The sequence below is a fragment of the Erpetoichthys calabaricus genome, chromosome 2 (assembly GCF_900747795.2).
Source record: "Erpetoichthys calabaricus chromosome 2, fErpCal1.3, whole genome shotgun sequence".
Classification (NCBI taxonomy): Eukaryota; Metazoa; Chordata; class Cladistia; order Polypteriformes; family Polypteridae; genus Erpetoichthys; species Erpetoichthys calabaricus.
Window position 1 is genome coordinate 184399418 of NC_041395.2, and position 27331 is coordinate 184426748.

General features: G+C 39.1%; 1 protein-coding gene across 1 annotated transcript in view; it reads left to right on the forward strand.

Moving 5' to 3' along the window:
• chid1 (chitinase domain containing 1) overlaps nt 1–27331 on the forward strand; it is a 156961-nt gene that overhangs the window by 26226 nt on the left and 103404 nt on the right. The window contains exons 4-6 of the mRNA XM_051922052.1: nt 4304–4436; nt 24216–24257; nt 24714–24820. Coding sequence (XP_051778012.1) covers nt 4304–4436; nt 24216–24257; nt 24714–24820 — 282 coding nt within the window. The remainder of the gene's footprint in view (nt 1–4303; nt 4437–24215; nt 24258–24713; nt 24821–27331) is intronic.

The window sequence follows — 27331 nt, forward strand, 5'->3', positions numbered from 1 at the left end:
GAGATGTCAGGTAAATGAGCAAGTAAATCAAAAACAATCTAATCACGTGGCATGAAAAGTTTTACTGTGATTTGGTCTGGTGGGAGGAAACTACTCCTGGGTTGAAAGGTTGTTGTTCAAGAAGGCTATCATGCACAGCAGCTGGTCTTCTTTCAAACTGGCTGAATTTAATTTTTTTTCCCTTTTTCCAAAAATAACATGTATAAACTATTTTACATTAGTGTGTAATTGTAAGATGTGAATCAATGTTCAACAGCAGTCTTGGCTTGAAACATTGACGTATTTGGTAAGTGTGTTTTTTATATAAAGCTTTTCTCTGGCTTCATAAACTGCATTGTAAAGCACCAGTGCGGGCAAGAGATAAATATCTAAAAAATTCTTTTTCTGTTTGAAACGGAAATTACGTATGACCACGTGATATGGAAATTACGTATGAAACAGAAATTACGTATGACCACGCGATATGGAAATTACGTATGACCACAAAACATATTATAATACAGGAACCAATCGCCAGCCGCGTTCTGACAGAGACGTTTTATTTATTCGTCCATGTAACTGTCGCGGAAACTGCCACATTGTAACTTTTTGTTAGTTGGCAGTACTTCATAATAGAGATGAGGAAAACAGCTTTGCGTCTTTCTACTTTTTAACTGCGCCGAGCTGTAAACAATGTGAAGACGAGACCGCCTTCAGCGGCGAGGGGTCATGAGAACAAAGTGGACACTGGGAGGCGCGGAATGTAATTTGGACGTTCACATAGAAAATGTAATTTCTATGCCATAGCGGTCGTGTAGCGCCTTTCAAAAGGGATCTACTACCGAGAGATGATCCAAATACATTTTAGCTGCTGTTAGTATTACTTACCTGTTGTGTTATACTGCCTTTAAAATGTTGTTTACCCGAAACCACTCCAGTAGTGCTCAATGTATCTTTACTTCTTAAAATGTTAATGTTTTACTGTTTAATAACTTATAGACTACATTTTATTTTTTTCCCTTGCACTCAGTGAGCAAAGCCACTGGGTAATCAACTAGTATATATATATATATATATAATATATACAGTAATCCCTCGCTATATCGCGCTTCGCCTTTTGCGGCTTCACTCCATCGCAGATTTTATATGTAAGCATATTTAAATATATATCGCGGATTTTCCGCTGCTTCGCGGGTTTCTGAGGACAATGGGTCTTTTAATTTCTGGTACATGCTTCCTCAGTTGGTTTGCCCAGTTGATTTCATACAAGGGACGCTATTGGCAAATGGCTGAGAAGCTACCCAACTTACTTTTCTTTCTCTCTCTCTTGCGCTGACTATCTGTGATCCTGACGTAGGGGGTGTGAGCAGGGGGGCTGTTCGCACACCTAGACGATACGGCCGCTTGTCTAAAAATGCTGAAAGATTATCTTCACGTTGCTACCTTCTGTGTGCAGCTTTTAAGTATGCTACACGGTGCTTCGCATACTTAAAAGCTCAAAGGGCACGTATTGATTTTTTTATCTGTCTCTCTCTCTCTCTGCTCCTGACAGAGGGGGTGTGAGCTGCCACCTTCAACAGCTTTGTGCCGCAGTGCTTCGCATACTTACAAGCCAAACAGCCCTATTGATTTGTTTGCTCCTTTGAAAAGGAAGATATGTTTGCATTATTTTAATTGTGAGACTGAACTGTCATCTCTGTCTTGTCATGGAGCACAGTTTAAACTTTTGAAAAAGAGACAAATGTTTGTTTGTAGTGTTTGAATAACGTTCCTGTCTCTACAACCTCCTGTGTTTCTGCGCAAATCTGTGACCCAAGCATGACAATATAAAAATAACCATATAAACATATGGTTTCTACTTCGCGGATTTTCTTATTTCGCGGGTGGCTCTGGAACGCAACCCCCGCGATGGAGGAGGGATTACTGTATATATATATATATATATATATATATACACCGTATTTTTTGCTCCATAAGACGCACCTGACCATTAGACACACCTAGGTTTAGAGGAGGAAAACAAGAAAAAAAATATTCTGAACCAAATGGTGTACTAATGTTTAATAAAATATAGCAGAATAATATTTCAACCATGTAAATTCAACAGCGGTATTAAGAAACATCATCACTGTCATTAACAAATAAGGAGAGACTTTAAGGTTCAAGCACTCTTCTAGTTTTATGGAAACCCCAAGAACTCCTCATCGCTAGTGTCAGAATTTATGAAGCTCAGTTGCTCACAATCACTTTGCAGGAGCACGTACCTATCATCACGCACGTTTGGACCAATGCTCCCTGAAGTTATATCGCCAGTCTAGTCCCATCTATATTTGTAATGCCACAAAGCCCTTCATCTCGTGTTTTGTTGTGGGTTTCCAGTTTGAAAAACGAGAATACGGTGCAAGCACAGCCCTCGATTCAAAAAATTGCTCTGCATACCTGTTTGTCTCGTCTGACAGTAGCTGAAAGGCAGCTTCAGGAAAGAACAGCCTGAAGTAGTCCAGTGGCTGGTAATCTGTCGAGTCCAACAGCAAGCCATACTGTCTTGTGAAGTCCGGTAGCCAGTTTGGCTCCCACGGATCAATGTCTAGGTATTCCTCCCACACGAACCTTGCCATAGGTGCGTCGGCTGCACGAATGCGCTCAGCTGGGGCGGCATCGGCTGGTGTCCCGATTAGCTGATGCCAGTTCCTCACTCTCTTGTTCGATCTCCTGATCACTCTCAACAAAAGTCCGACTCAGTGATAATGCGCAAAACATTTGTTTTCTGCACACGCTTCGCTCCCTCGTGAGATGTCGATGCCATCTTGCCTTTGTTTACATTTGTTTACATTTCGCAACTCATGCACACGCAAGGATTAGATGCCGAGTCAATGAGTCTAATATTTCTCCAAGCACAGAGGGAATGTCTGTAACCTAACAGTGAGTTTTGTCGCCCTCTACCCCTGGATGTCGACTTTTGTCAGGTAATACACATCATGGTCTGTAACGCAATATTCGTTCCATAAGACGCACAGACATTTCCAACCACCTTTTGGGGAAAAAAAAGTGCGTCTTATGGTGCGAAAAATATGATATATATATAAATATAATATTTATAAAAAGCGATTAATTTTAGAACATAATTCCACATGGCAAATGCATATGAAAAATTCTAAATTTATCCTTTAAGCACATCCAGTCCTATGCCAGGAAAGGCTATAGTTTTCAAATACCTGTAACAAAAACATTTTTTCTGACAAAGTATCAAAAGTTTGTGCTCTTAATGAATGGCTGTATGTGAGCTGGTGTACTATTCAATACATCGGCAGGTGTGTCAACCAAATCTGTCTTCTTTGACAAAACAATTAAATCTTATGTACAGTTTCAGTACAATAAAATAAATTATATTCTGTCTATATTTAGAGTCTGCATGTAAAAAGAAAAATGTCCATATTTTAATATTCATTACAATAATATATAAAATGTTATTTGTCAAATTTATTAACATATGAATAATAATTTTAACATTGTTATTTTGTTGAATATCAGCTGTATTTCATGAGTGATTGCTTATAACATGACATATGAACCACACTTAATTGTAAACCAGCTGTAATTAGATGATTTCTTTACTCAATTGGCATTTTTCACATTTAAAATCCTAGTTATGACACCAGAGACAACTGTAATAATGGGGTTTTGTTTTTCAGCTATTACATTCCCATTACTTCCTATAAGTCTTCACTGATTCAGTGTGATCTCTAAGAAGAAGCTGTTTTTCTTGAAAGAGCTCATACTTTAATGAAGAAATGTCCTTACCATTTTAACAGCTTTGTTGTTTTCTTTTATTGCATTTCATTCTTATAACAATACTGTCCTTGTGTTCAGTTTCTAAAATATCTGTGTTGTGAGAAGTTAAGCAAAATGACACCTTTTATTGGCTAACTAGAAAGATTACAATATGCAAGCTTTTGAGGCAACTCATTACATCTTGCCTGAAGAAGGGGCCTGAGTTACCTCGAATGCTTGCATACTGTAATCTTTCTAGACAGCCTATAAAAGGTGTCATTTTGCTTAACTTCTCAGTACATCCATAATGGCTAACATGTTACAACACCCTAGTGCTATAAAATGTTTATGTAAAGAAATTTTGAATTTTTTTAAGTTGATTGACTTACCTAGTCAACAGTGTATTTGTATTTGCAAGTTGTTCATTGAAATATATAGAACACACTTCATCTTGACTTTTAGTTTAGGCATGTGTGCAACCTCATTTTTTGTAATCTTTTTGTGTTGTTTGTGCATGTTTCTCCCACACCACCCTCCCCATCCCGTTTTAAAGTGGAATGGACATGGCTATGACATTGCTAAGATGTTTGGTTCAAAGTTCACCTCCATGTCACCGGTCTGGCTTCAGATACGTCGAAGGGGCAAAGAATCCTATCACATCACTGGGCTGCATGATGTTGACCAGGGTAGGAGCCTCTCTATTTCTTGTTAGTTTGTCTTTCATTTATATAGGGTAGAAATGCACATTTTTTTATGCTTGTCAAAAGACAACAAATTTGGAAAAAAGACACAACTAATGTACCTAAGTACCTAATAAATGGTACTTTAAATCGATACAAGAAAATAATGCACTTGCCACTTTTTCTTCTAAATAATAATTTATTTTGTAGGGGGCACAGTCTTTTTTAAATTATTCTTTTGGCCATTTTGTTTTTGTAGTAGAGGTTATGTGCTTAGTGTTCAGTAAGTGCCAAAGTGGTGTAATTTTTATACATATGTCTGTGACACCTTTGACTTTTTAACAAACGTTGCCAGTAGAAAGTCAGCATCTCGATACATTAAAACTGTTTTGACAGGCGTTCCTAACCAATCAGCACAGTGTGTTTGAAGAAGTCTTGATTTCAACCCTCCCTCAACCCACCATGCACCCTCTGTGTGCCAATGATATACCTGTTTGATCATGAAAGTTAAGGTAGTAAACTTGTGCAGTGTGTGACTTTTAAAGTCAGGACAGTCATAGCTCTTTATTGCTTATTTACATGATGCTTCAAAAACAATATTGTTTATATTTGGAAAGTGTTTACCCCCAGTTAATGCTACAGGTGGCTTTCATAGGCCAGAAAGAAACCAGTTTGCCCCCCGTCACAAATTGTTAAAAGCACATACATTTTTAATGCACATGCTTTACATAATAAAAATGTACACAATCAACAAATTATGAAAAAATAATGACCTTTTTGGTGAAAAATAAAGTAAAAATTTTCCGTGCCCTGCAATGAAGGGTACAATTTTGATTACGTGTCTGCAACAAGTGTGTTCATATATTTTTAGTTATCACTAGCTAATACGTGTCTAATACCACTCCACAATATTTTCATTTTATACAAACCTGTATTCATCATAAAGACCACTTGGGTATTGGGAAGGGATTTGGTGGAGTAGCTCAAGGCCCAGCCAAACCGAGGATAGAGGTGAACAGTTTTGAATCTTGTGGCACTAACAGCCATGCCCAGGAGGCTAGCTTTATGGCAGTGGTTACACTTACTACCAAATCCAGTAAAGCCACTGAACCATCAGGCAACCTAGGCATAGATAGCAGGCCTGCAGAAGTACCTGATTCGCTTATTTTGGGGGACAACAACAACAACATTTATTTATATAGCACATTTTCATACAAATAATGTAGCTCAAAGTGCTTTACATGATGAAGAAAATAAAAATAAAAGACACCGTAAGAATTAAAATAAGTCGACACTAATTAACATAGAGTAAGAGTAAGGTCCGATGGCCAGGGGGGGACAGAAAAAACAAAAGAAACTCCAGACGGCTGGACAGAAAAAAATAAAATCTGTAGGGGTTCCAGACCATGAGACTGCTCAGCCCCCTCTGAGCATTCTACCTAACATAAATGGACAGTCCTCTTTGTATTTAGGGTTCCCACTGGAAGGACTTGATGATGATGGTCATGCAGACTTCTGGCTTTTAATCCATCAATGTAGGAACATCATGATGCTTTGTTTAGGTGGTGGTGGCGGCGCAGGTCTCCACAACAAAAAACCGGGAAAAGAAACAGAAGAGAGAGTAGGGGTTAGTACGGATTTTAGAGCTACCATGAATAGTTATTATAATGAATTGAATATATGGAGTATCAGGATTAAATTAAAGTGAAGTTACGAGTAGGCCATGTTAAAGTAATGTGTTTTCAGCAGTTTTTTTTAAAGTGCTCCACTGTATTAGCCTGGTGAATTCCTATTGGCAGGCTATCCCAGATTTTAGATGCATAACAGCAGAAGGCTGCCTCACCACTTCTAAGTTTTGCTCTTGGAATTCTAAGCAGACACTCATTTGAGGATCTAAGGTTACGATTTAGAATATAGGGTGTCAGACATTCTGATATATAAGATTATTTAAGGCTTTATAAACCATAAGCAGTATTTTAAAGTCAATTCTGAAAGACACAGGTAACCAGTGTAGTGACATCAAAACTGGAGAAATGTGCTCGGATTTTCTTTTACTAGTTAGGATTCTAGCAGCTGCATTCTGCACTAGTTGCAAATGATTTATGTCTTTTTTGGGTAGTCCTGAGAGGAGTGCGTTACTGTAATCTAGTCGACTGAAAACAAAAGCGTGAACTAATTTCTCAGCATCTTTCATGATATAAGAGGTCTAACTTTTGCTATGTTTCTTAAGTGAAAAAATACTGTCCTAGTGATCAGATTAATATGCAATTTAAAATTCAGGTTACAGTCAACAGTTACCCTTAAGTTTTTTACCTCCGTCTTGACTTTTAATCCTAATGCATCGAGTTTATTTCTAATAACCTCATTGTATCCATTATTGTGAATCACTAAAATTTCAGTTTTCTCTTTATTTAGCTTGAGAAAATTACTATTCATCCATTCAGAAATACAAGTAAGACGTTGTGTTAGTGAATCAAGGGAATCGGGGTCATCAGATGCTATTGATAAATACAGCTGTGTGTCATCCGCATAGCTGTGGTAGCTCACATTGTGCCCTGAGATAATCTGACCTAACGGAAGCATGTAGATTGAGAAAAGCAGCGGACCCAGGATAGAGCCTTGTGGAACATCCTATAGGATATCATGTGTCTGTGAGTTGTAATTACCGCAACTAATGAAGAATTTTCTCCCTGCCAGGTAGGATTCAAACCAATTTAAGACACTGCCAGAGAGGCTCACCCATTGACTAAGGCAATTTCTAAGAATGTTGTGATCAATGGTGTCAAATGCGGGACTCAGATCTAGGAGGATGAGAACAGATAAATGGCCTCTGTCTGCATTTACCCGCAAGTCATTTACTACTTTAATGAGTGCAGTTTCTGTGCTGTGATTTGTTCTAAAACCTGACTGATCAAGAATAGCATGTTTATTGAGGTGGTCATTTAACTGCATAATGACTGCCTTCTCTAGAATTTTACTTAAGAAAGGCAGGTTAGAGACGGGTCTAAAATTTTCAAAAGCAGAGGGATCAAGATTATTTTTCTTGAGTAGGGGTTTAACTACCGCAGTCTTAAGACAGTCTGGGAAGACCCCCGTATCTAATGACGAATTTACTATGTCAAGAATATTATCAATTAGCACGCCCGATATTTCTTTGAAAAAACTTGTTGGTATTGGGTCGAGGACGCAGGTGGAGGGTTTCAGTTGAGAAATTCTTCTATGTAAGTCAGGTAAATCTATCCTGGTGAAAGAATTTAATTTGTTTATAACGGAATACTGGGGCTTAGGAGGATCCGCAGTGTTGGGGAGATATACTATGTTATTTCTAATATCATTAATTTTTTGATTGAAAAATACAGCAATAGCCTCACAGGTTTTACTGGAAGTATTTTGGAGGCATTCCTTTGCGTTACCTGGGTTTAGCAGACGATCAATCGTAGAGAATAAGACTCTGGGATTACTAGCATTGTTATTTATAATATTAGAGAAAATGCAGTGCCTCTCAAGACAGACTGTGTTATTGTATTCTGTTATTTTTACCTTCAATATTTCATAGTGGATGGTTAGTTTAGTTTTCCTCCATTTACACTACGAAATGTTTATTCTGGATTTAACACAGAGAATAGCTTGACTATTCAGTTAAAGCTGATGCAGAATTCTGTTACTAATGCTGAAAGCCGTGAACTGTTTAGTCTGAAGAAAGGATGGAGGCTCAAGAAAGGATGGGGTTCAAGATTTTAAAAAAAAGATGGACCTGTTGATGCATCTGAGACTTATGTCAAAAATAGCAAGGTGTACAAGCAAGCTGTTATCGGACCCTACAACCTAAGCTCAGAATCTAAGATAAGCAGGCAAAAGGATGCTAAAGAACTGTGTTGTTTGAGGAAAAGTTAGTTCTAAAAACAAAGATAATTCAGAAGCTACAGAGTGTGTAGTTAAGTAAAACAGACTGTTTTAGGAGAAATTAATACTCGCGTCAGACAGTGTAACACTGTTGTTGTTAAAAATGCACATGGTGGACAAGACCTTCCTGTATACAAAAACACTAAAACATTTCACTGACTTAACTAATTTGACGACTGTGGAATCAGTTTGTTGTTGAAAACCAGTACTTTTACAGTGAAATGGAACAAACAACAGAAGAAAATGGACAATTCAGAAACTGCTCCAAACACAGCATAGGAACCTGGAGGCCAAGCCAAATTTGTAATGGTGTTATTTTCCTTAATTTTAGGTGAATCCACTCCCACCTGTGAAACTTCATTTTTCACTTTGAAGAATGCTTTCACAGACCACAGGCATGTCATATTACACACTCGAAAGGCCTATCTCATCCAGCTTGCCTTTGTGAAGAACCTTACCTTGAAAAAGATTAGATTTCTTTATTTATTCTTGCATAAAATTCCATTGCATATTTGTCATACAATTTTGAGAAACAATATTTTAATTGAAGTATTGGACATGCAGAATGCATGCTTTCATTTTGAGAGAGAAGAACCATTTTAGTTATAATTAAAAATGTCTAAATGGCAGCACTATAAAGGAAATTGTCTGTATATTGAAAACATTTGCCATGATTTAGCAAACTTGGATTGGAGACTGAGACTAATGTCATCATTGCAAACAAAAGAGAAGTGGAGTGAGAGTTAATTAGCTTTTTTCCCTTTAGAAGGTTTTTTTTTTTTCTCTCCACACAGTAGCAAAAGCAGCGGAGTATTTTGGGGAGTTTTTGGAAAAGTTATTTATTACCAGAGGTGGGCAGATTAGCCAAAAATTGTACTCAAGTAAGAGTAGTGTTACTTCAAAATAATATTACTCAAGTAGAAGTAAAAAGTAGTCATCCAAAAAATTACTCAAGTAAGAGTAAAAAAGTATTTGGTGAAAAGACTACTCAAGTACTGAGTAACTGTTTGAACATAATAAATGATTTCTTATTTAGAAATGTTGTAATAAGACAGACAAAAATATAAAATAATGTGCAAATTCTGCTATTTCCAAATAATAAAGTAAAAAATGAGTAAAAGTAAATAACATCTTTACAAAATAAAGATACACAAATAACACACAGTTCCAAATCTCAGTTTTTCACAACAAAGCTTTTGAAGCCAATACCTACAGTAGGTGACATGTATGTTTGAACAGTGCAAACTACTTACAGTGACAAGATATACTGTACGCTGACAGTAGAATACTGTATATTCACTTTGTGATGTAGCAGGTCCGCAGCTTCAAAAAAAAAAAAAAAAAGGCCAGTTTCAAATCCATAAAGCCGTGTCACTCTCCATAGACGCAATTGTACGACTGAGGGAATTAATGAGGTAGTTGGAGCGAGTCACACCTGTGATCTTTCTCAATTGCTTCATTGGCTTTCTGCGGCGTGTGATTAAGGGTCATGGAGACGGGAGTGTATACATACGGGTTGGCACGAAAAAAAAAAAAAAGGGAATCAAGGAAAAGGAGAAAAGAAAAGTCTGTAGGGGACCGGCATCGTCACACACTTGCCCTCCAAATAGCACAGCTGATAGAAAATAACATTAGAACAAGGCAGCTTGTGCACATACAAGAAGTCTCACTTTACCATGACTGTCTGTGTCTGTGCATGTTTGGTTAAAACGTGCTTGTTCTTCACTCAGTGAAGTGATGTTTAAGCTTCAGCAGGAGTTGGCTCTCAAAGTCCTTGCAGTGAAGCTATGACCGTTTAGCAGTGGACAGGAGGCCCGCATGACTAAAAGTCTCTCACAGGCTGCAGACTCAGAAGTTTGTATGTGGTCCTGTGACTAAATGGCTACGTCTGATTGGTGAAACAGTCATGTGATTATTTTTGCTACGTCTGATTGGTTAAACAGTAATGCAGTAGATCCACTGACGACTTCTCTCTGGCAAAAATATAGTTATCTAATGTGTAAATAGAAAAAAGTAACGAGTCGAGTGTTGCCCAATGTACTGGAGTAAGAGTAGTGTTTCTTCTTCACAAATGTACTCAAGTAAAAGTAAAAAGTATGGTGCAGTAAAACTACTCTTAGAAGTACAATTTTTTTTAAAAGTTATTCAAGTAAATGTAATGGAGTAAATGTAACTTGTTACTACCCACCTCTGTTTATTACTTGATATTTGTATTCAAATTAGCGTTGGCGAGGCATGGCAATATGCAGCAGTAGCTGACACCCACATCAATGTAAGTAAATAACCGGTGTGGTAGTGAAGAATATGTAACAGAAACAATGATTCTTTAGTGGGTGGCTGACTTCAAAGCATTAAAGAGAAGGGCTCCGCGGTACATAGGCAGGTCACTAGCGTTAAGGCACTGATTAGGCGCAAACAGCTGTAGGACCAGGCAAGACAACAAGAAATTAACTAGCAGCAGATATTGACTAAGCAGGCTTTACTAGATTGCATAGTTCTTACCAGTCAGGAAAGTAGAGCAGTGAAGAAGGCGACAACGTAAGGCTCCTTTTAAGTAAGGAATAGCAGGAGTGCAAAGTTAGGAGAGCAGACAAAAGTAAAGTTAACCTCATAGAAGGAGAAACAGCAGGCAGTTGAATGGGAGAATGTTATAGGAGCTTAAGGAGTCAGAAAATGTAAAATATTTATTTAATTTTAAGATATTTAATTTTATGGCTTAATTTTTTTTTAGTTTTACCATTTAAGTTAAATCATTTAATTTAAATTAAAAAAAAAATTGAGCAGTTTCAGTAATCCCAAGTCAAAGTTTAATAATGAGGCCAAAGCAATGCAAATCCTTTTGGATGTCGGTCTTTTTAGAGGATGGCGTGGAGGAGCCAATCTTCTATGTGGGCTACATCTGCAGGATATGTCAGCTGATCCAGCAGCTCAAGCTTGGGGTCACTAAACTGGAGGATGAGTTGGATGGCCTGCGTTTTAAGGAATTGGTGGACCTGACCCAAGTGTCCTTTAGAGAGATAGTGTGCACCCCTATGATGGCACGGAGGAGATTCCAGACCAGATAGATAGGTCACAGTTACAAGGCGCAATGTAAAGTGTGCACACTGTCCCGAAGCATCAACCCCAGAATTGGAAGTGTCAAGGTCCTTGCAGAGCTTGAGGAGATTAGAAGAATTAGAAGAAGGTTCGTGCATGGCTAAAATCTTTCTTTAGGGTAGAAGGGTATGGGTTTATGGGACATGTAGCTTTGTCTGGAAAGCATTAGGGAAATAGGCCTTATTTTAGGAGTGTGTTGTAGGCTGCCCAAAGCAGACAGTAATTTCAATGCACATCCTTTAAGTAATATTAAAAAGGCAAGTTTATAGGGGGATATTATAGTCATGGGGGACTTTTAAATACATGAATATTAACTGGGATAACCTTGCAAATAGCGGAGCAGGGGTATTTAGAAGTAATCGGCGACTATTTTTTAAAAACGTAGTTAAAGCACCAACACAGGCGGAAGCCTGTCTGGGTTTAGTATTTTGTAATAATCAGGGTAGAATAGAGGGTGTAGAGGTGATTGAACCACTAGGGTCAAGTGACCATAGTATAATAGTTCTCAGGGTTTTGAAAGAGTGCAGATTCAAAGACTAAATCTGTTAATCTATGGGGAAGCAACAAAAGGTCAAAGTGGAGCATACAATATTATTTATCTTTGACTTTCAGAAAACATTTGATAAGGTGCCACATGGTAAATTGGGCATCAAACTAAAAGTAGTAGGAGTTCAGGGTGTTGTTTGTAGATAGGTGCAAAATTGGCTCAGACACAGGAAGCAGAGGGCTATGGTGCAAGGAACCCTATCAGAATTGGCTGATGTTAAGAGTGGTATTCCATTAGGGCCACTACTATTTTTATCATATAAGATAGATAGATAGATAGTAACAAGCTGTTTAAGTTTGCAGATGATATCAACCTAGGTGGATTGATAGATAATCTAGAATCTGTTAAATCATTACAGAGGGATCTGGACAGCATACAGGCTTGGGCAGATTTGTGGCAGATGATATTTAATACAAGTAAATGTAAAATATTACAAGTAGGACCCAAGTAGGAAGTAAAAATGTTAGATTTGAAAACACAATGGGAGGTCAAAAAATCGAAAGTACTCCTAATGAGAAGGATTTAGAAGTTGTACTGGACTTGACTCTATTCACTGCCAGACAGTGTGCAGAAGCCATTAAGAAAGCTAACACAATGTTAGGTTATATATTGTATAACATGATGTGTAGAGTTCAAGGAGGTCATTAATGCACTGGTTTGACCTCATCTGAAGTACTGTGTACAGTTTTGGACTCAAGGCTACAAAAAGGACACAGCAGTGCTAGAAAAGTCTAGAGAAGAGCGACCAGGGTTACAAATGATGAGTTTTTAGGAAAGATTAAAAGAGCAGAGCCTTTTCAGGTTAAGCAAAAAAAAAGATTAAGAGGAGACATGATTGAAGATTGAAATTATGAAGGGAATTAGTAAGTGGATTGAGGCTGTTGTTTTAAAATGAGTTCAACAAGAACATGGGGCACAGTCGGAAATTTGTTAATGGTAATTTTTGCACAAACATTAGGAAGTTCTTTAGGCAGACAACCATAAACACAAGGAATAAACTACCAAGTAGTGTGGTAGACAGTAGAACTATAGGAACATTTAAAACTAGACTTGTTTTTTTTAGAAGAATTAAGTGGATAGAACTGGTGGGCTTTGTTAGGCCGAATGGCCTGTTCTTGTCTAGTGTGTTCTAATGATTAATTTTAGTATTGCTAATACCATGCCCACATTTGACCCGGTTTGTGGCCCAATTTAATTCACTTCACCTTCCACTGGAATTAGCTGTTCTATAATTGTGTTAAGTTTGTCACCAAAAGTGCAGAATGATATAATGAAAATTACAAGAAGCATTAAAATATCTCCCCACAAAGGTTTAGAGTTTACTGAAATAAAGGTGACTTTTAAGTACTTATAAGAACATATCACAGACTTAACGCCATGAGACCTACAAATATACAAGAAAAAATGAGTAACAAATAATATTTCCATGCATGCCAGAAGTAGCCTTTTTTTTTGTTGCAGTACAAAAATGGGTCACGTTTAGACAGAGAGTAGAGAGAGAAACAGTACCCAGGGATTAGGAAGTGCTAATATTTTCAGAGTTATTCCATTAACTGCAAGAACACACTTGCCATATTAATCCTTCATGACATTTAATTTTAAAATTTGAAAAAGGGGGAAATGGTACTGGAATATGTCTTGATTTAGACTAAAGGTTTCCCTTAGGCTACTGCATATTATGCTGTTATACGGCTTCACTAGGGATAGAAATCGGAACAGTACTGCTGCCCATGACCCTTTGATAGAAAAAGCAGTTTAACACTAGAATTACCAGAGCCTACGAAAAAACTCGTAGATCCGGCCCACCTTAAATCGCTTCTTAAATCCATTCACACCTCTGCACCAGCATCCTTTGTCCTCTAAATGTGCTGATAAAAGTCAAGCTGCCAGCAGCCGGCTATTCCATCCCCCCACCGACTTAGAACGTGCGCGAACTTTTCCCAGCTCATGCCTTGATTGATTATCTGGGAGTGAAGTGGAGTTTTAGAGTGGAAATAATAGATCGTTATTTGGAACACACGCATTTCATGTGTGTTCCGTTTCTACAGTAAACTGTGTAAACACATTGTTAAAACAGAAACTTTTTCATATTTTAGTAATAAACGTTACAAAATGTAGTAGGCATAAATTATAGAATGTGTAAAGCCTGAGTTCCAAAGATCAAATAAACACTTTCACAAAAGCTTCAAGAATGATACAACAGTTTCCGTGGCGTCTATAACTGTTATTTGTAAGATCCATAACACACAGACAGACAGAGCACTGCGTAATAGAGAGACAGACAGGCAGAGATATATAAATAAACAGGGAAGGCACATGTACTGAAAGAAAAAAAAAGATCAACATGTGCGTTGTTCCTGCTGCACTAAATAAGCTCACGTGCTCGAACATCACCCCTCCCTCCATCTGACTGTCTAAGTAACAGCACAAGTACAGACGCAAACGAAGTGCATGTGTGTACTGTATAATATTAACAAAAAGAGCAGCTTACTACTGAAAACGGCAAATACAGGAGTGAGTGGGGATCGACTCGGGACTCTTGATTACACTTGGTTTGCGTCTGTACTTGTGCTGTTACTTAGAGAGTCAGATTGGGGGGGAGGGGTGATGTTACAGTTCATGAACTTATTCAGTGCAGCAGGAACAACGCACATGTTGATCTTTTTTTTTCTTTCAGTACATGTGCCTTCCCTGTTTATTTATATATCTCTGCCTGTCTGTCTCTCTATTACGCAGTGCTCTGTCTGTCTGTGTGTTATGGATCTTAAAAATAACAGTTATAGGGACAGTTGTTCATGTTAATTGCAGTCTCAATTGTTAAAAAATTTTTTTAAAAGGAGCATCCCACATGAAAATATAACTATCTCATTAACTGACAGTGCATACCAATTTATAAATTTTATGTCCATTTGAGGTTAAAAAGAAAAAAAAAGCAACACTTTATCCCCAGCGGAGAATCAAACTCAGGTCTGAGGCACGGCAAAGTTGCTGCGCTCTAAGAAGCAAATCTTAGCGCGCTACGCCACGGAAACTGTTGTATCATTCTTGAAGCTTTTGTGAAAGTGTTTATTTGATCTTTGGAACTCAGGCTTTACACATTCTATAGTTTATGCCTACTACATTTTGTAACATTTATTACTAAAATATGAAAAAGTTTCTGTTTTAACAATGTGTTTACACAGATTACTGTAGAAACGGAACACACATGAAATGCGTGTGTTCCAAATAACGATCTATTATTTCCACTCTAAAACTCAACTTCACTCCCAGATAATCAATCAAGGCATGAGCTGGGAAAAGTTTGCGCACATTCTAAGTCGGTGGGGGGATGGAATAGCCGGCTGCTGGCAGCTTGTCTTTTATCAGCACATTTAGAGGAAAAAGGATGCTGGCGGAGAGGTTTGAACTGATTTAAGAAGCGATTTAAGGTGGGCCGGATCTACAAGTTTTTTCGTAGGCTCTGGTAATTCTAGTGTTAAAAAGAATGGCTGTATGGATAGTAGTTAAAGAAATAGAAGCTTGATGATAATGTTAAAAAAAATGTATTATAAATAAATCATAGTGTGAGCCATTATCTTTACATCTAAACATTGTTATTGTTGTAAAGTGGATTGCCAAATTCTTCTGCCATTTTTTTATAGGTAATGTATTCTAGTGACTAGGGAAAAAGTATATCTGAGCATATGGTACATGTTCCCTTCTTTGATTTCTATTAATAGATACTATAATACTATAACAGAACCTACATAGATCACTGGTACCTTATCCAAGGATTTGATCAAACGGTTACATTGCACAAGGATGGCCACTCCGTACTGCTTTGAGTGGGCAGAAGACTAAGCAAACTCTAGACTCGATGCATAGGTTGAGCAAAATTGAATGTCTCAAGCCACGACAGTGTTAAAATACAGCTGATTAACAAGGTGAAACCTAGATGCTGATCACCTGTCTCTTCCTATCTCTGATTAACTCTTAATTTCAGCAATGCACAAATTATTGCAGTTTCTGTCCTAATTTACTTAGCCTATCTTTGCTCACTGATGAATGCAATACATCCCTGCAGTGAATTTGTTTGTCTTGTCTGACCCATGGTGTTCATCCTCTTACTAAAGGTTTGTGAGAGAGTTGACATAAAATCTTCCTCCAATTTTTCCATAAATAGGTTTGAATAGTGAGGTACAAACCGACAGCCCATTGCAGTCCCGATTTGTTGCAAGTAGAAGTAATGTCAACTTGCATCTTAAAACCAATGTTGTATCTCTAATACATAGATGACATCTTCATAATCTTGACTGCCAGTGAAAATGACCTCATCCATTTTCATAATGAATATAATTCTTTTCACCCCAGCATAAAGCTGAAGCTGAATTATTCAAAAACAGAAGTCAGCTTCCTTGACACCACTGTTCAACTGAAAGACAACACCCTTGTAACTTCTGCTTTTCACAAACCGATAGACGGACGGACCTACCTGAGAAGTGACAGCTTCCACCCCAAGCATATAAGGCACTCCATTATTTTCAGCCAAGCAATAAGATACAACCGTATTTGCTCAGACCCGACAGACTGGGATAAACAACTGCAGGAGCTTAGACAAGATTTCATCAGACAAGATTATACCCACAAAACAACAGACACTCAAATAAGAAGGGCTACTGCCATACCCAGAGACAACCTTCTGGAATATAAAAACAAAGACAACAAGAACCGCATCATCAACCGCAGGGATCATTTTCCTAATTTGGTCTACCTAATTCTCTGTATGAAATGTCCTGACACTGCACTCTATGTAGGAGAAACTGGACAAACACTCCGCCAAAGAATGAACTTACACAGGTTCCACATCAAGCATGGCCACACAGATGTTCCTGTAGCAGCCCACTTCAACAGCCATGGACTCTGTGAGAGGGACGTTAAAGTCACAGTGCTTCAGAACACAGCAATAGAGAAAAGAATGGGAAGTTAAACTAATGCTAATATTTAACACATTACAACATGGTTTAAAGTGAAAAGTCAAGGAAAATGACACCTTTTATTGGCTAACTAAAAAGATTACAATATGCAAGCTTTCGAGGCCACTCGGGCCCCTTACTACATTCATAATGGCTAACAAGGTACAACATCCTAGTACTACAAACATGGTTTAAATAAAGACAAGAGTTTTATGGCCAGATATGAGGATTGTTTGCATCTCTCACACTGACACAGACAACCTGTCTACAGACCCATATTGTATTGAAAAACACATCAGAAACTTCAAAAGACTTTGTTGGACAGTTATCTTATCCAAAGATCTTGCCTATACATTGTTCTCCTGTCTTGCTTAATGAATCTTAGCCTGAAGAGGTCTATTAATTTTTTACATATAAGATGTCTCACTTAAAGGTTTTCCAATGTTGTATCTGTCTTGGTGTTTATGTAAACACAGGGAACTCCAGTGTCTGTATTACATCTTGCCTGAAGAAGGGGCCTCAGTTGCCTGGAAAGCTTTGCATAATGTTATCTTTTTAGTTAGCCAATAAAAGGTGTCATTTTGCTTGACTTCTCACTACATTCATAATGGCCAACAAGGTGCAACACCCTAGTACTACAGGCAATGAATGGCAAGGCTTGATTGAACTGCAGCTTTACATCTAATTTCTGAACAATTGTTAGTTCTTCTTGAAGCAAATTTTTGGCTCAGACTGTGACAGGTAAACTGCAGTTCTCCATTACTTTTGGCTTTTTGTTTTTGTCAGAGCAACTCACACTCTCATGTTGCTTAAAGAAGGAAAACCAGGTCCCTTCATTACATGACATGGTAATATGTCCTGTAAAAGGATTTCTCAGTGTAGTGCCACAACATAGATATGTCTAGAATGTCAAATGAAATTACACGTTAGATGGTTACATTAGTAATGTTTGGTCCAGAAACTAAAAACATGCTTCTGTGTTCATGCATGAAATCACAGGCAGGATTTTACTTGTACTCTGTTTGGATAGTAGTGAATCAAAATGTTTACTTCTTATTTCAAAAGTGGAAAAAAGTATTGTTACTATCTCAGATTCTGTTCAGTTATAGCTTTTTGAATTATTTTTTAATGCATTTTGTTGTTCCTGTGTTGGATGTGACAAAATTTTAAAGGGAAACAAGGAATAAACATTACTTGTTTTTCAATACATTCATTTGTGTAGGTAAAAAAGTTGTCATTATGTACTGCTTACCGGCCACTGAAAATGCCTCACCCAGGTAAATTTCTTGGTTTGAAAATCTGGCCCAACTGAATTTGTAATTTAATAGCCCTGAATTGCAACATAGGTACAGTACTTCAGGCTGAAATCAAATAAATCACCAGGACAAGATAATATTTACCCTCAAGTTCTTAAGGAGGTTAGCTAGTACATATATAAACCCTTGACACATTTTTAGGAAGTCACTGATGGACTAGAAAATGGCAAATATTATTCTGTTATATAAAAAGGGTGACCAGGCAGATCCAAGCAACAATAGGCCAGTAAGTTTAACATTCATCACAGAAAATTAATGGAAGGAATTATTAAGGATAAGATTGAGCAGCACATGGCAAGAACATGAGTTTTTCTGAGCAGTCAGCATGGGATCAGAAGAGGGAAATCATGTTTTACTAACATGCTGGAATTCTATGAGGAAGCAACAAGAGGATATGATCAAAGTGGAGCATATGATATTATTTATCTTGACTTTCAGAAAGCATTTGATTGAAGCAGAGGGTGATAGTGTAAGGAACCATATCAGAATTGGCTGATGTTAAGAGTGGTGTTCCACAGTTGTCAGTGCTAGGGCCACTGCCATTTTTAACATATATAAATGATTTAGGAAGGAATATAAGTAACAAGCTGGTTACGTTTGCAGATGATACCAGGATAGGCGGACTGGCAGATAATTTGGAAACTTTTATATCATTACATTAAGGCTTGGGTAGATTTGTGGCAGATGAAATTTACTGTTAGTAAATGTAAAGTATTATACATAAGAAGTAAAATTGTTAGGTTTGAGTACCCAATGGGAGGTCTGAAAATCGAGAGAGTACACCTTATGAGAAGGATTTAGGAGTCACAGTGCACTCTACACTATCAACTCCCAGACAGTATTTAGAAGGCATTAAGAAGGCTAACAGAATGTTAGGTTCATCCATCCATCCATCCATCCATCAGTTGTCCACCGCTTATCCGAAGTTGGGTCGCAGGGGCAGCAGCCTTAGCAGGGAAGCCCAGACCTCCCTCTCCCCGGCCACCTCCTCCAGCTCCTCTGGGGGGACCCCCGAGGTGTTCTCAGGCCAGCCGGGAGATATAATCCCTCCATTGTGTCCTGGGTCTGCCCCGTGGCCTTCTCCCAGTGGGTCATGCCCAGAACACCCCCCTAGGGAGGCGTCCAGGGGGCATCCTGACCAGATGCCCAAACCACCTCAACTGACTAATCTCAATGCGGACGAGCAGTGACTCTACTCCGAGTCTCTCCTGGATAACTGAACTCCTCACCCTATCTCTAAGGGAAAGTCCAGCCACCCTGCGGAGAAAACTCATTTCGGCCACTTGTATCCGTGATCTTGCTCTTTCGGTCACTACCCAAAGCTCGTGGCCATAGGTGAGGGTAGGAACATAGATCGACTGGTAAATTGACAGCCTCGCCTTTTGGCTCGGCTCTCTCTTCACCACTACGGACCGTTGCAGAGCCCGCATTACTGCGGATGCCGCACCAATCCGTCTGTCAACCTCCAGCTCCATTCTTCCCTCACTCATGAAAAAGACCCAGAGATACTTGAACTCCCCCACTTGAGGCAGTAATGTGTTCCCAACCTGGAGAGAGCATTCCACCCTTTTCTGGCAGAGAACCATGGCCTCGGATTTAGAGGTGCTGACTCTCATCCCCACTGCTCCACACTTGGCTGCGAACTGCTCCAGTGAGAGCTGGAGGTCACTGTCCGTTGAAGCCAACAGAATCATGTCCTAAGCAATTAGCAGAGACGAGATTCTGAGGTCACCTAACCAGACACCCTCTGCTCCTTGGCTGTGCCTAGAAATTCTGTCCATAAAACTTATGAACATAATCGGTGACAAAGGGCAGCCCTGGCAGAGTCCAACCTCGGCAGGAAACAAGTTCGACTTATTACCGGCAATATGGACCAAGCTCCTGCTCCTTCTGTACAGGGACTGAATGGCTCGTAACAACGAGTCTTGTACCCCGTACTCTTGGAGCACACCCCCACAGGATGCTTCGAGGGACACGGTTGAATGCCTTCTCCAAATCCACAAAACAAATGTGGACTGTTTGGGCAAACTCCCATGCCCCCTCCAGGATCCTGGCCAGAGTGTAGAGCTGGTCCAGTGTTCCATGGCCGGGACGGAATCTGCATTGTTCCTCTTAAAACCAAGATTCGACTATCGACCAAACTCTCTTCTCCAGCACCCCTGAATAGACCTTACCAGGGAGGCTGAGGAGTGTGACCCCCTATAATTGGAGCACATCCCCCGGTCACCCTTCTTAGAAAGGGGGACCACCACCCCAGTTTGCCAATCCAGAGGCACTGCCCCCGATGTCCATGCGATGCTGCAGAGACATGTCAACCAGGACAGCCCCACAACATCCAGAGCCTTGAGGAACCCAGGGGCCCCGCCACCTCGGAGCTTTTTAACTACCTTGGTGACCTCGGCCCCTGATATAGACGGGCCCGCCCCCCGGAGTCCTCCAGCTCTGCTTCCTCTAAGGAAGACATTCTGTTGGGACTGAGAAGATCCTTGAAGTATTCCTTCCACTGGTCAATAACGTCTGTAGTTGAAGTCAGCAGGGCCCCATCTCCACTGTACACAGTGATGGTGGAGCACCGCTTTCCCCTCCTGAGGCACTTGGTTTGCCAGAACGTTCTCGGTGCCGACCGAAAGTCGTTTTCCATGGCTTCCTCCCATGCCCGAGTTTTTGCCTCTCCAACAGCTGATGCCGCCACATGCTTGGCCCGCTGGTACCCCTCGGCTGCCTCTGGAGACCCACTGGTCAACCAGACCCGATAGGACTCTTTCTTCAACTTGACGGCCTCTCGAACCTTAGGTATCCACCACCAGGTTCGTGGATTTCTGCCACGAGAGGCACCAACAACCTTGCGGCCACAGCTCCGTTCTGCTGCTTCGACAATGGAGGCTTGGAACATGGCGCAGTCAGACTCCATGTCCTTCACCTCCCTCGGAATGAGATTGAAGTTCTGCCAGAGGTGGTAGTTAAAGATCTTTCTGACTGGTTCCTCTGCCAGACGTTCCCAGCAGACCCACACAATGCTTTTAGGTTTACCTGGTCTGTCCGGCAGCCTCTCCTGCCATCTGATCCAACTAATCACCAGGTGGTGATCAGTTGACATCTCAGCCCCTCTCTTCACCCGTGTCCAAGACATAAGGTTGCAGATCCGATGACATGATTACAAAGTCGAGCTGCGACCTCTGGCATCCTGGCGCCAAGTGCACTTATGGACACCCTTATGCTCGAACATGGTGTTCGTTATGGACAATCCATGGCCAGCACAGAAGTCCAACAATTGAACACCACTCGAGTTTAGATCGGGGAGGCCGTTCTTCCCAATCGCACCTCTCCAGGTTTCACTGTCGTTGCTGACGTGAGTGTTTAAGTCTTCCAGCTGGACGATAGAGTCCCCAGGAGCTGCGTTTCGCAGCGCTTCCTCCTGGGACTTCAAGAAGGCTGGGTACTCTGATCTGCCGTTCGGCACATAAGCACAAATAGTCAGAGTCCTTCCCCCAACTCGAAGGTGCAGGGAAGCAACCCTGTCGTCCAACGGAAAGAACCCCAACGTGCAGGCCTCGAGCCGGGGAGCCAGTAGCAAGCCCACTCCCGCCCGACGCCTTTCACCCACAGCAACTCCAGAGTGGAACAAAGTCCAGCCTCTCTCAAGAGGAATGGTTCCAGAGCCCAGACTGTGCGTAGAGGTGAGCCCGACTATATCTAGCCGGTACCTCTCAACCTCGCACACCAGTTCAGGCTCCTTCTCCGCCAGAGAGGTAACATTCCATGTCCCAAGAGCCAGAGCCAGTTTTGGAAACCGAGGGTCGCCAGGGCTCCCGCCTTCGGCCACCACCCATATCACATTGCACCCGACCCCTATGGCCTCTCTTGCAGGTGGTGGGCCCACAAAAGAGCGGAACCACATTGCTCCTTCGGGCTGGGCCCTGTGGTCAAAGGTCCAGCCACTAGGTGCTCTTCCCCCGGGCCTGGCTCCAGGGTGGGGTCCCGGGCAAGGGAAACTCCGATCCTTAATTTAAATCCATGTGGGGTCTCAGGATCCAGTTAGTCTGGATCTTCACCTCAGACCTGTTTGCCTTGGGAAAACCTACCAGAAGCATGTAACTCCCGACAACATAGCTCCGAGGATCACTAAACCGCGCAAGCCCTTCTGCCACGGCAAGGCCTCAATCCAAGAAGGGAGAATGTTAGGTTATATACCACAATATGTAGAGTACAAGTCCAAGGAGGTTATGCTCAAGCTTTATAATGCACTGGTGAGGCCTCATCTGGAGTATTGTGTGCAGTTCAGTTTTGGTCTCCAGGCTACAGAAAGGACATAGCAGTTGTAGAAAAAGTCCAGAGAAAAGCTACTAGGCTGAATCCAGGGCGAAGTTGGGGGGGTGGGGGTGAATTGTGGTTAAGGTACAAATGAGGTTCATTAATTCTGCAGTAAACATTACTGAGTTCTCGAATAATTATTGTATGTGCTAGACACACACACAGTCATTCACTTCCTTTCCAAACTTTTTTTATTCCAATACAGATTGTGAACTAGCTTCACCTCAAATCACAACTCCATCTTGGACAAGGCAGGAGCCAGCCCCGCATGGGATATCAGTTTTTTTTTTGTAAGGCAGATTCAAGCAGGAACTCCTAATTAGCTAAATAATCTTACTGTGCCGATCACTAATCAATTGAACAAACTTTGGGACGTAGCAAACAACCTTAATAAATGGGAAAGATTCAAACTCCTTGTGTAATATTGAGAAGATTTTATTTGGTAAACAATGAAAACAGTTTAGTGCATTCGTATATAAGAATGCCAACAGATAAAAAAACTGCTTGGTATTTTGGAAGTGGAAATGAATGAATTATATATATTATGTGAGAATAAGGTAAACATTTCAAGTTCAGCAGAGTACTACTGTTTCTTCACTTAACTGTGTAAAATGTCATCTTTTCATTTGGCTGACTACTTCTTGGTCTTTATTCTGGAATGCTACAATGACTCCAATATTGTTCTTTCCAGATACTTTCTTAATTAGGAAGCAAGCTATCACTGCAAAATGTAGCACATTTTTGGGACTTAGCTTTAGTAAAACGTCTTAGTACAGTAGAATTTTAAATTGCTGCTTTAATGTGATCCAGCTGCTGTCACAGTTAACTGTTTATTTTCTTCACCAGCTGCCAATTGACAATGATAATGGGACCAACAGCTCAGTAGCTAAACTGGACCCTGTTATACTTGTGCATTCTGCATAAGGTATCTGTTTTTTGGAAAGAAATGAAATGCAAAAATTTAAGCACTGTGAATTCTTAATCTACTTTCACCAAGGCATCTGGATGATGATGATGATGATGATCCTGAACAAATGAAATCCACAATATATCTCATTAGAGCTGACATGGAAGAATGAGAGTACTAATGAGTTATAGAATTAAATAATGTTTCCTTAACATCAAAAATTGGCTTCAAATTAAAAAAAAATGTTTGGAATGAAAACTTGAAATCTCAGCGACCCCGATGGAGTGTCAAAGCCTTAAAGCTTTTTCCATCAAAGAAATGATTCCAATTTGCAGAGGCAGTGTTTTTGCTCCAATTCACTTGAATTAACCACCATACAAGTCCAGGTGAAATAAAGCCATGATTATTTCTTTGGCATCTTTTTATAATGTGCAACTTAAAGATGTCAATCTGGGATATGTGATGATGTCATTGTAGCCCAGAGATAGTTTATTATATATTGTATGATAGAACAGTATACCCTGGGAATTCAGGAGGGTACATCTACCTATTTAAGGGTGAAGTGAGAAAAACTAATGACACAATACAAAGTTCTGCATTTTTTATTTTTAAGCACTCTGAGTTTCAATAATAAGTAATTTTGCTTCTGTGAACAGTACTAAAATTTTTTATTTAAACCAACCTAAATTTACATCTCTATGTTTCTAACATTTTTATAGGTTTTGTTAATTTTTTTGTCTTTGTTTCTTGCAGGATGGATCAGTGCAGTAAAGAAGTTCAGAAATATTAAACTGAGTAAGTGACGATAAATGCAAATATCGGCATTTCTTTTTAACATCTACATTACATTACTAGTATTTATATTTTACAAGTTCCTTATTTGTATTTTTTTATAATTTTATATATATATATATAATATATATATATATATATATATATATAATATATATTTTATAATTAGATGCGCCACTTGTAATAAAAAAAAAAAAAAAAATTGAGTGAAAACTGAAGGTCCAATTAAATTCTTACATCTGTAGGATTCCTATGAGCAATAGTATCGTAACTGCAATGCTTTATAGTGTGTTTAGCTATATCAAAATATTTTTCAAATTTTCTGTATATTTTACTTTTGTGATTATTTTAATTGTTAGATAGCATTATCATGATGTAATGATTAACAGCAACAATGTATTTGTTATTGTTATGTTATTGTTGCTTTTTAGAGTTGTCAGTGCTTATTTTCTTTGATAGTGCCTCGTATCCTGTTTGATGGCTGGTCATACCAAGATTTTGAAATTTTATTTGGCAGTGAAGATGAGATTGAAGAGATGGTTGAGGAGTTGGTGAAAGTAGCAAAGGTATAGTATCTGCATTTATTCACTTTTTTATACATTTTTTTATCCTTTTCATTTATTAACTTTTTTTAACAGTTTCATTGCAAAAGGCACATTATAATAATTGATCATAGCAAGCAGGCTAATGCTTGACTGATGATTGGCAAGCAGTGCGGTTTAAGAGATTATGGACTTCAAATCTTTATGTTAAATTTTTCAACTGGCTAACTGTGTAACGCTCACCATTGCTGCAATTCAGGGCTTTTAGAATGGATGAACTTACTTTGTTGTGAATATACAGCACACTACTAATAAGTGTGTGTGTGTGTGTGTGTGTGTATATGTATGCATGCTGCTCAAAAAAATTAGGGGAACACTTAATCATCACAGTCTAACACCACGTTAGTTAAGCTTCAAGATATCAATCTGTCCAGTTAGGAAGCATAAGCGATTATGAATTAACTTCACCTGCTTTGGCGTTTACCAGGTAATGGGAAATAATCAATAGAAAGAACCAGAAAAAAAATCAAAAATAAGGTATGACCAAGCAATACAATAGACTGAAAATCTTATAATAGATGTAATTTAAGAAAATATCATGTCTTAAATAGATGTTAGGACAAAGGGAAATACTGAAATGATGTGATTACAACACATAAAGTGAAGTTATAAAAAAAAAAAATCTAAAGCCTAAATAAATTATTAATATTTTAAACATAGATAACCAAACATAAAAAGCACAAGAAGGTAAAATGGAGAAAGGAAAAAAAAATTAGACGTAAACAAAAAATTATTCACAAAACGGTGATATAGACAGTTATGTAAATGACTTTTTTGGTATATCAGTATAACAATCAAATATATTAAATGTCACAGTGAGTGTAAATATACTGTAAATCCTCATCAAAGATAAAGTCTATGTATGTATAAGAAATGCATAATATAACCACATACACTGGCCAAGAGTGACCAAATAAGTAAAATCATAATAACTATGAAACTGCTATATAATTAAGTTTGAAGTGCAGAATGTAAAGACATATACTATGAGTAAAAAATAAGGCAACACTTCTTCACATAATGAAGTTGAGAAGGATTATAACAAAACCTACATCAACAAATCAAAACATGGAATTTCTTCCTCTCGATCAATCCTTTGTCTCTCTTGATTAGACTGTTTAGCATTATTGTCAGGCACTCATTCTTGGCTCACAGAAAAATGAGTTCTGAGCTGATATTTTTACCTTGTTGTGGTTTACAAAGTTAAATTTCAAATTATTTTAGTATGAATTTTGAATCCTGTACTGCAGAACTCTTTGGCATCTTTTACCTACAGAGGACAGGAGTAAGGATTTCATCAAGCTTAACTGTATAGAGCAGGGGTCCTCAATCACAGTCCTGGGGGGCTGCGGTGGCTGCAGGTTTTTGCTCCAACCCAATTGCGTAACACTAGAATTACCAGAGTCTACGAAAAAACTCGTAGATCCGGCCCACCTTAAATCTGTTCTTGCCTCTCCACCAGCGTCTTTTGTCTTCTAAATGTGCCGATTAAGACGAGCAGCAAGTATCCGGCTATTCCACCCCCCACCGTCGCAGAACGTTCACTAAGTTCTTACAGCTCATGCCTTGTTTTATTATCTGGGAGTGACTGAACTGCTGGAGTTTTAGAGTGGAGATAATAGATCGTTATTTGGAACACATGCATTTCATGTGTGTTCCGTTTCTACAGTAATCTGTGTAAACACATTGTTAAAACAAGCTTTTTCATATTTTAGTAATAAATGTTACAAAATGTAGGCATAAACTATAGAACGTGTGAAGCCTGATTTCCAAAGATCAACTAAACACTTTCACAAAAGGTTCAAGGACAATACAACAGCTTCCGTGGCATAGCGCTAAGATTTGCTGTCTCTGAGCGCAGCAGGCTTGCTGTGCCTCAGAGACCTGAGTTCTATTCTGGGGGGAGAGTGCTTTTTTTTTTTTTTTTTTTTTTTAACCTTCGCCACTCTGCCTGCCAGCAAGCATCTGCTTTCTGCGTGCTGGGGTGTTTTTCTTCAGTAAATCGTTAAGTTTAAAATGTCGATCACGGTTATTTCTGTTGATTAATTCATGCTTTCATTCATTATAGCTAATACTGTTATCAAGTGGTTGCTATTTTTACCTGTTGTATACAATCTATCTACCGTCTTTATCTCCACTCTCACTGCCTGCTTGCCTGTGTGCAGCGTGTGTCAATTGATACATGATTTAATGTATTTCTTTTTGACAATTCTTTGAGTTGTAAAATACATATACATCTATACTAATAAAAGGCAAAGCCCTCACTGACTCACTCACTCACTCACTGACTGACTGACTGACTGACTGACTCACTCATCACTAATTGTCCAACTTCCCGTGTAGGTGGAAGGCTGAAATTTGGCAGGCTCATTCCTTACAGCTTACTTACAAAAGTTAGGCAGGTTTCATTTCGAAATTCTACGCGTAATGGTCATAACTGGAACATGTTTTTTGTCCATATACTCTAATGGAGGA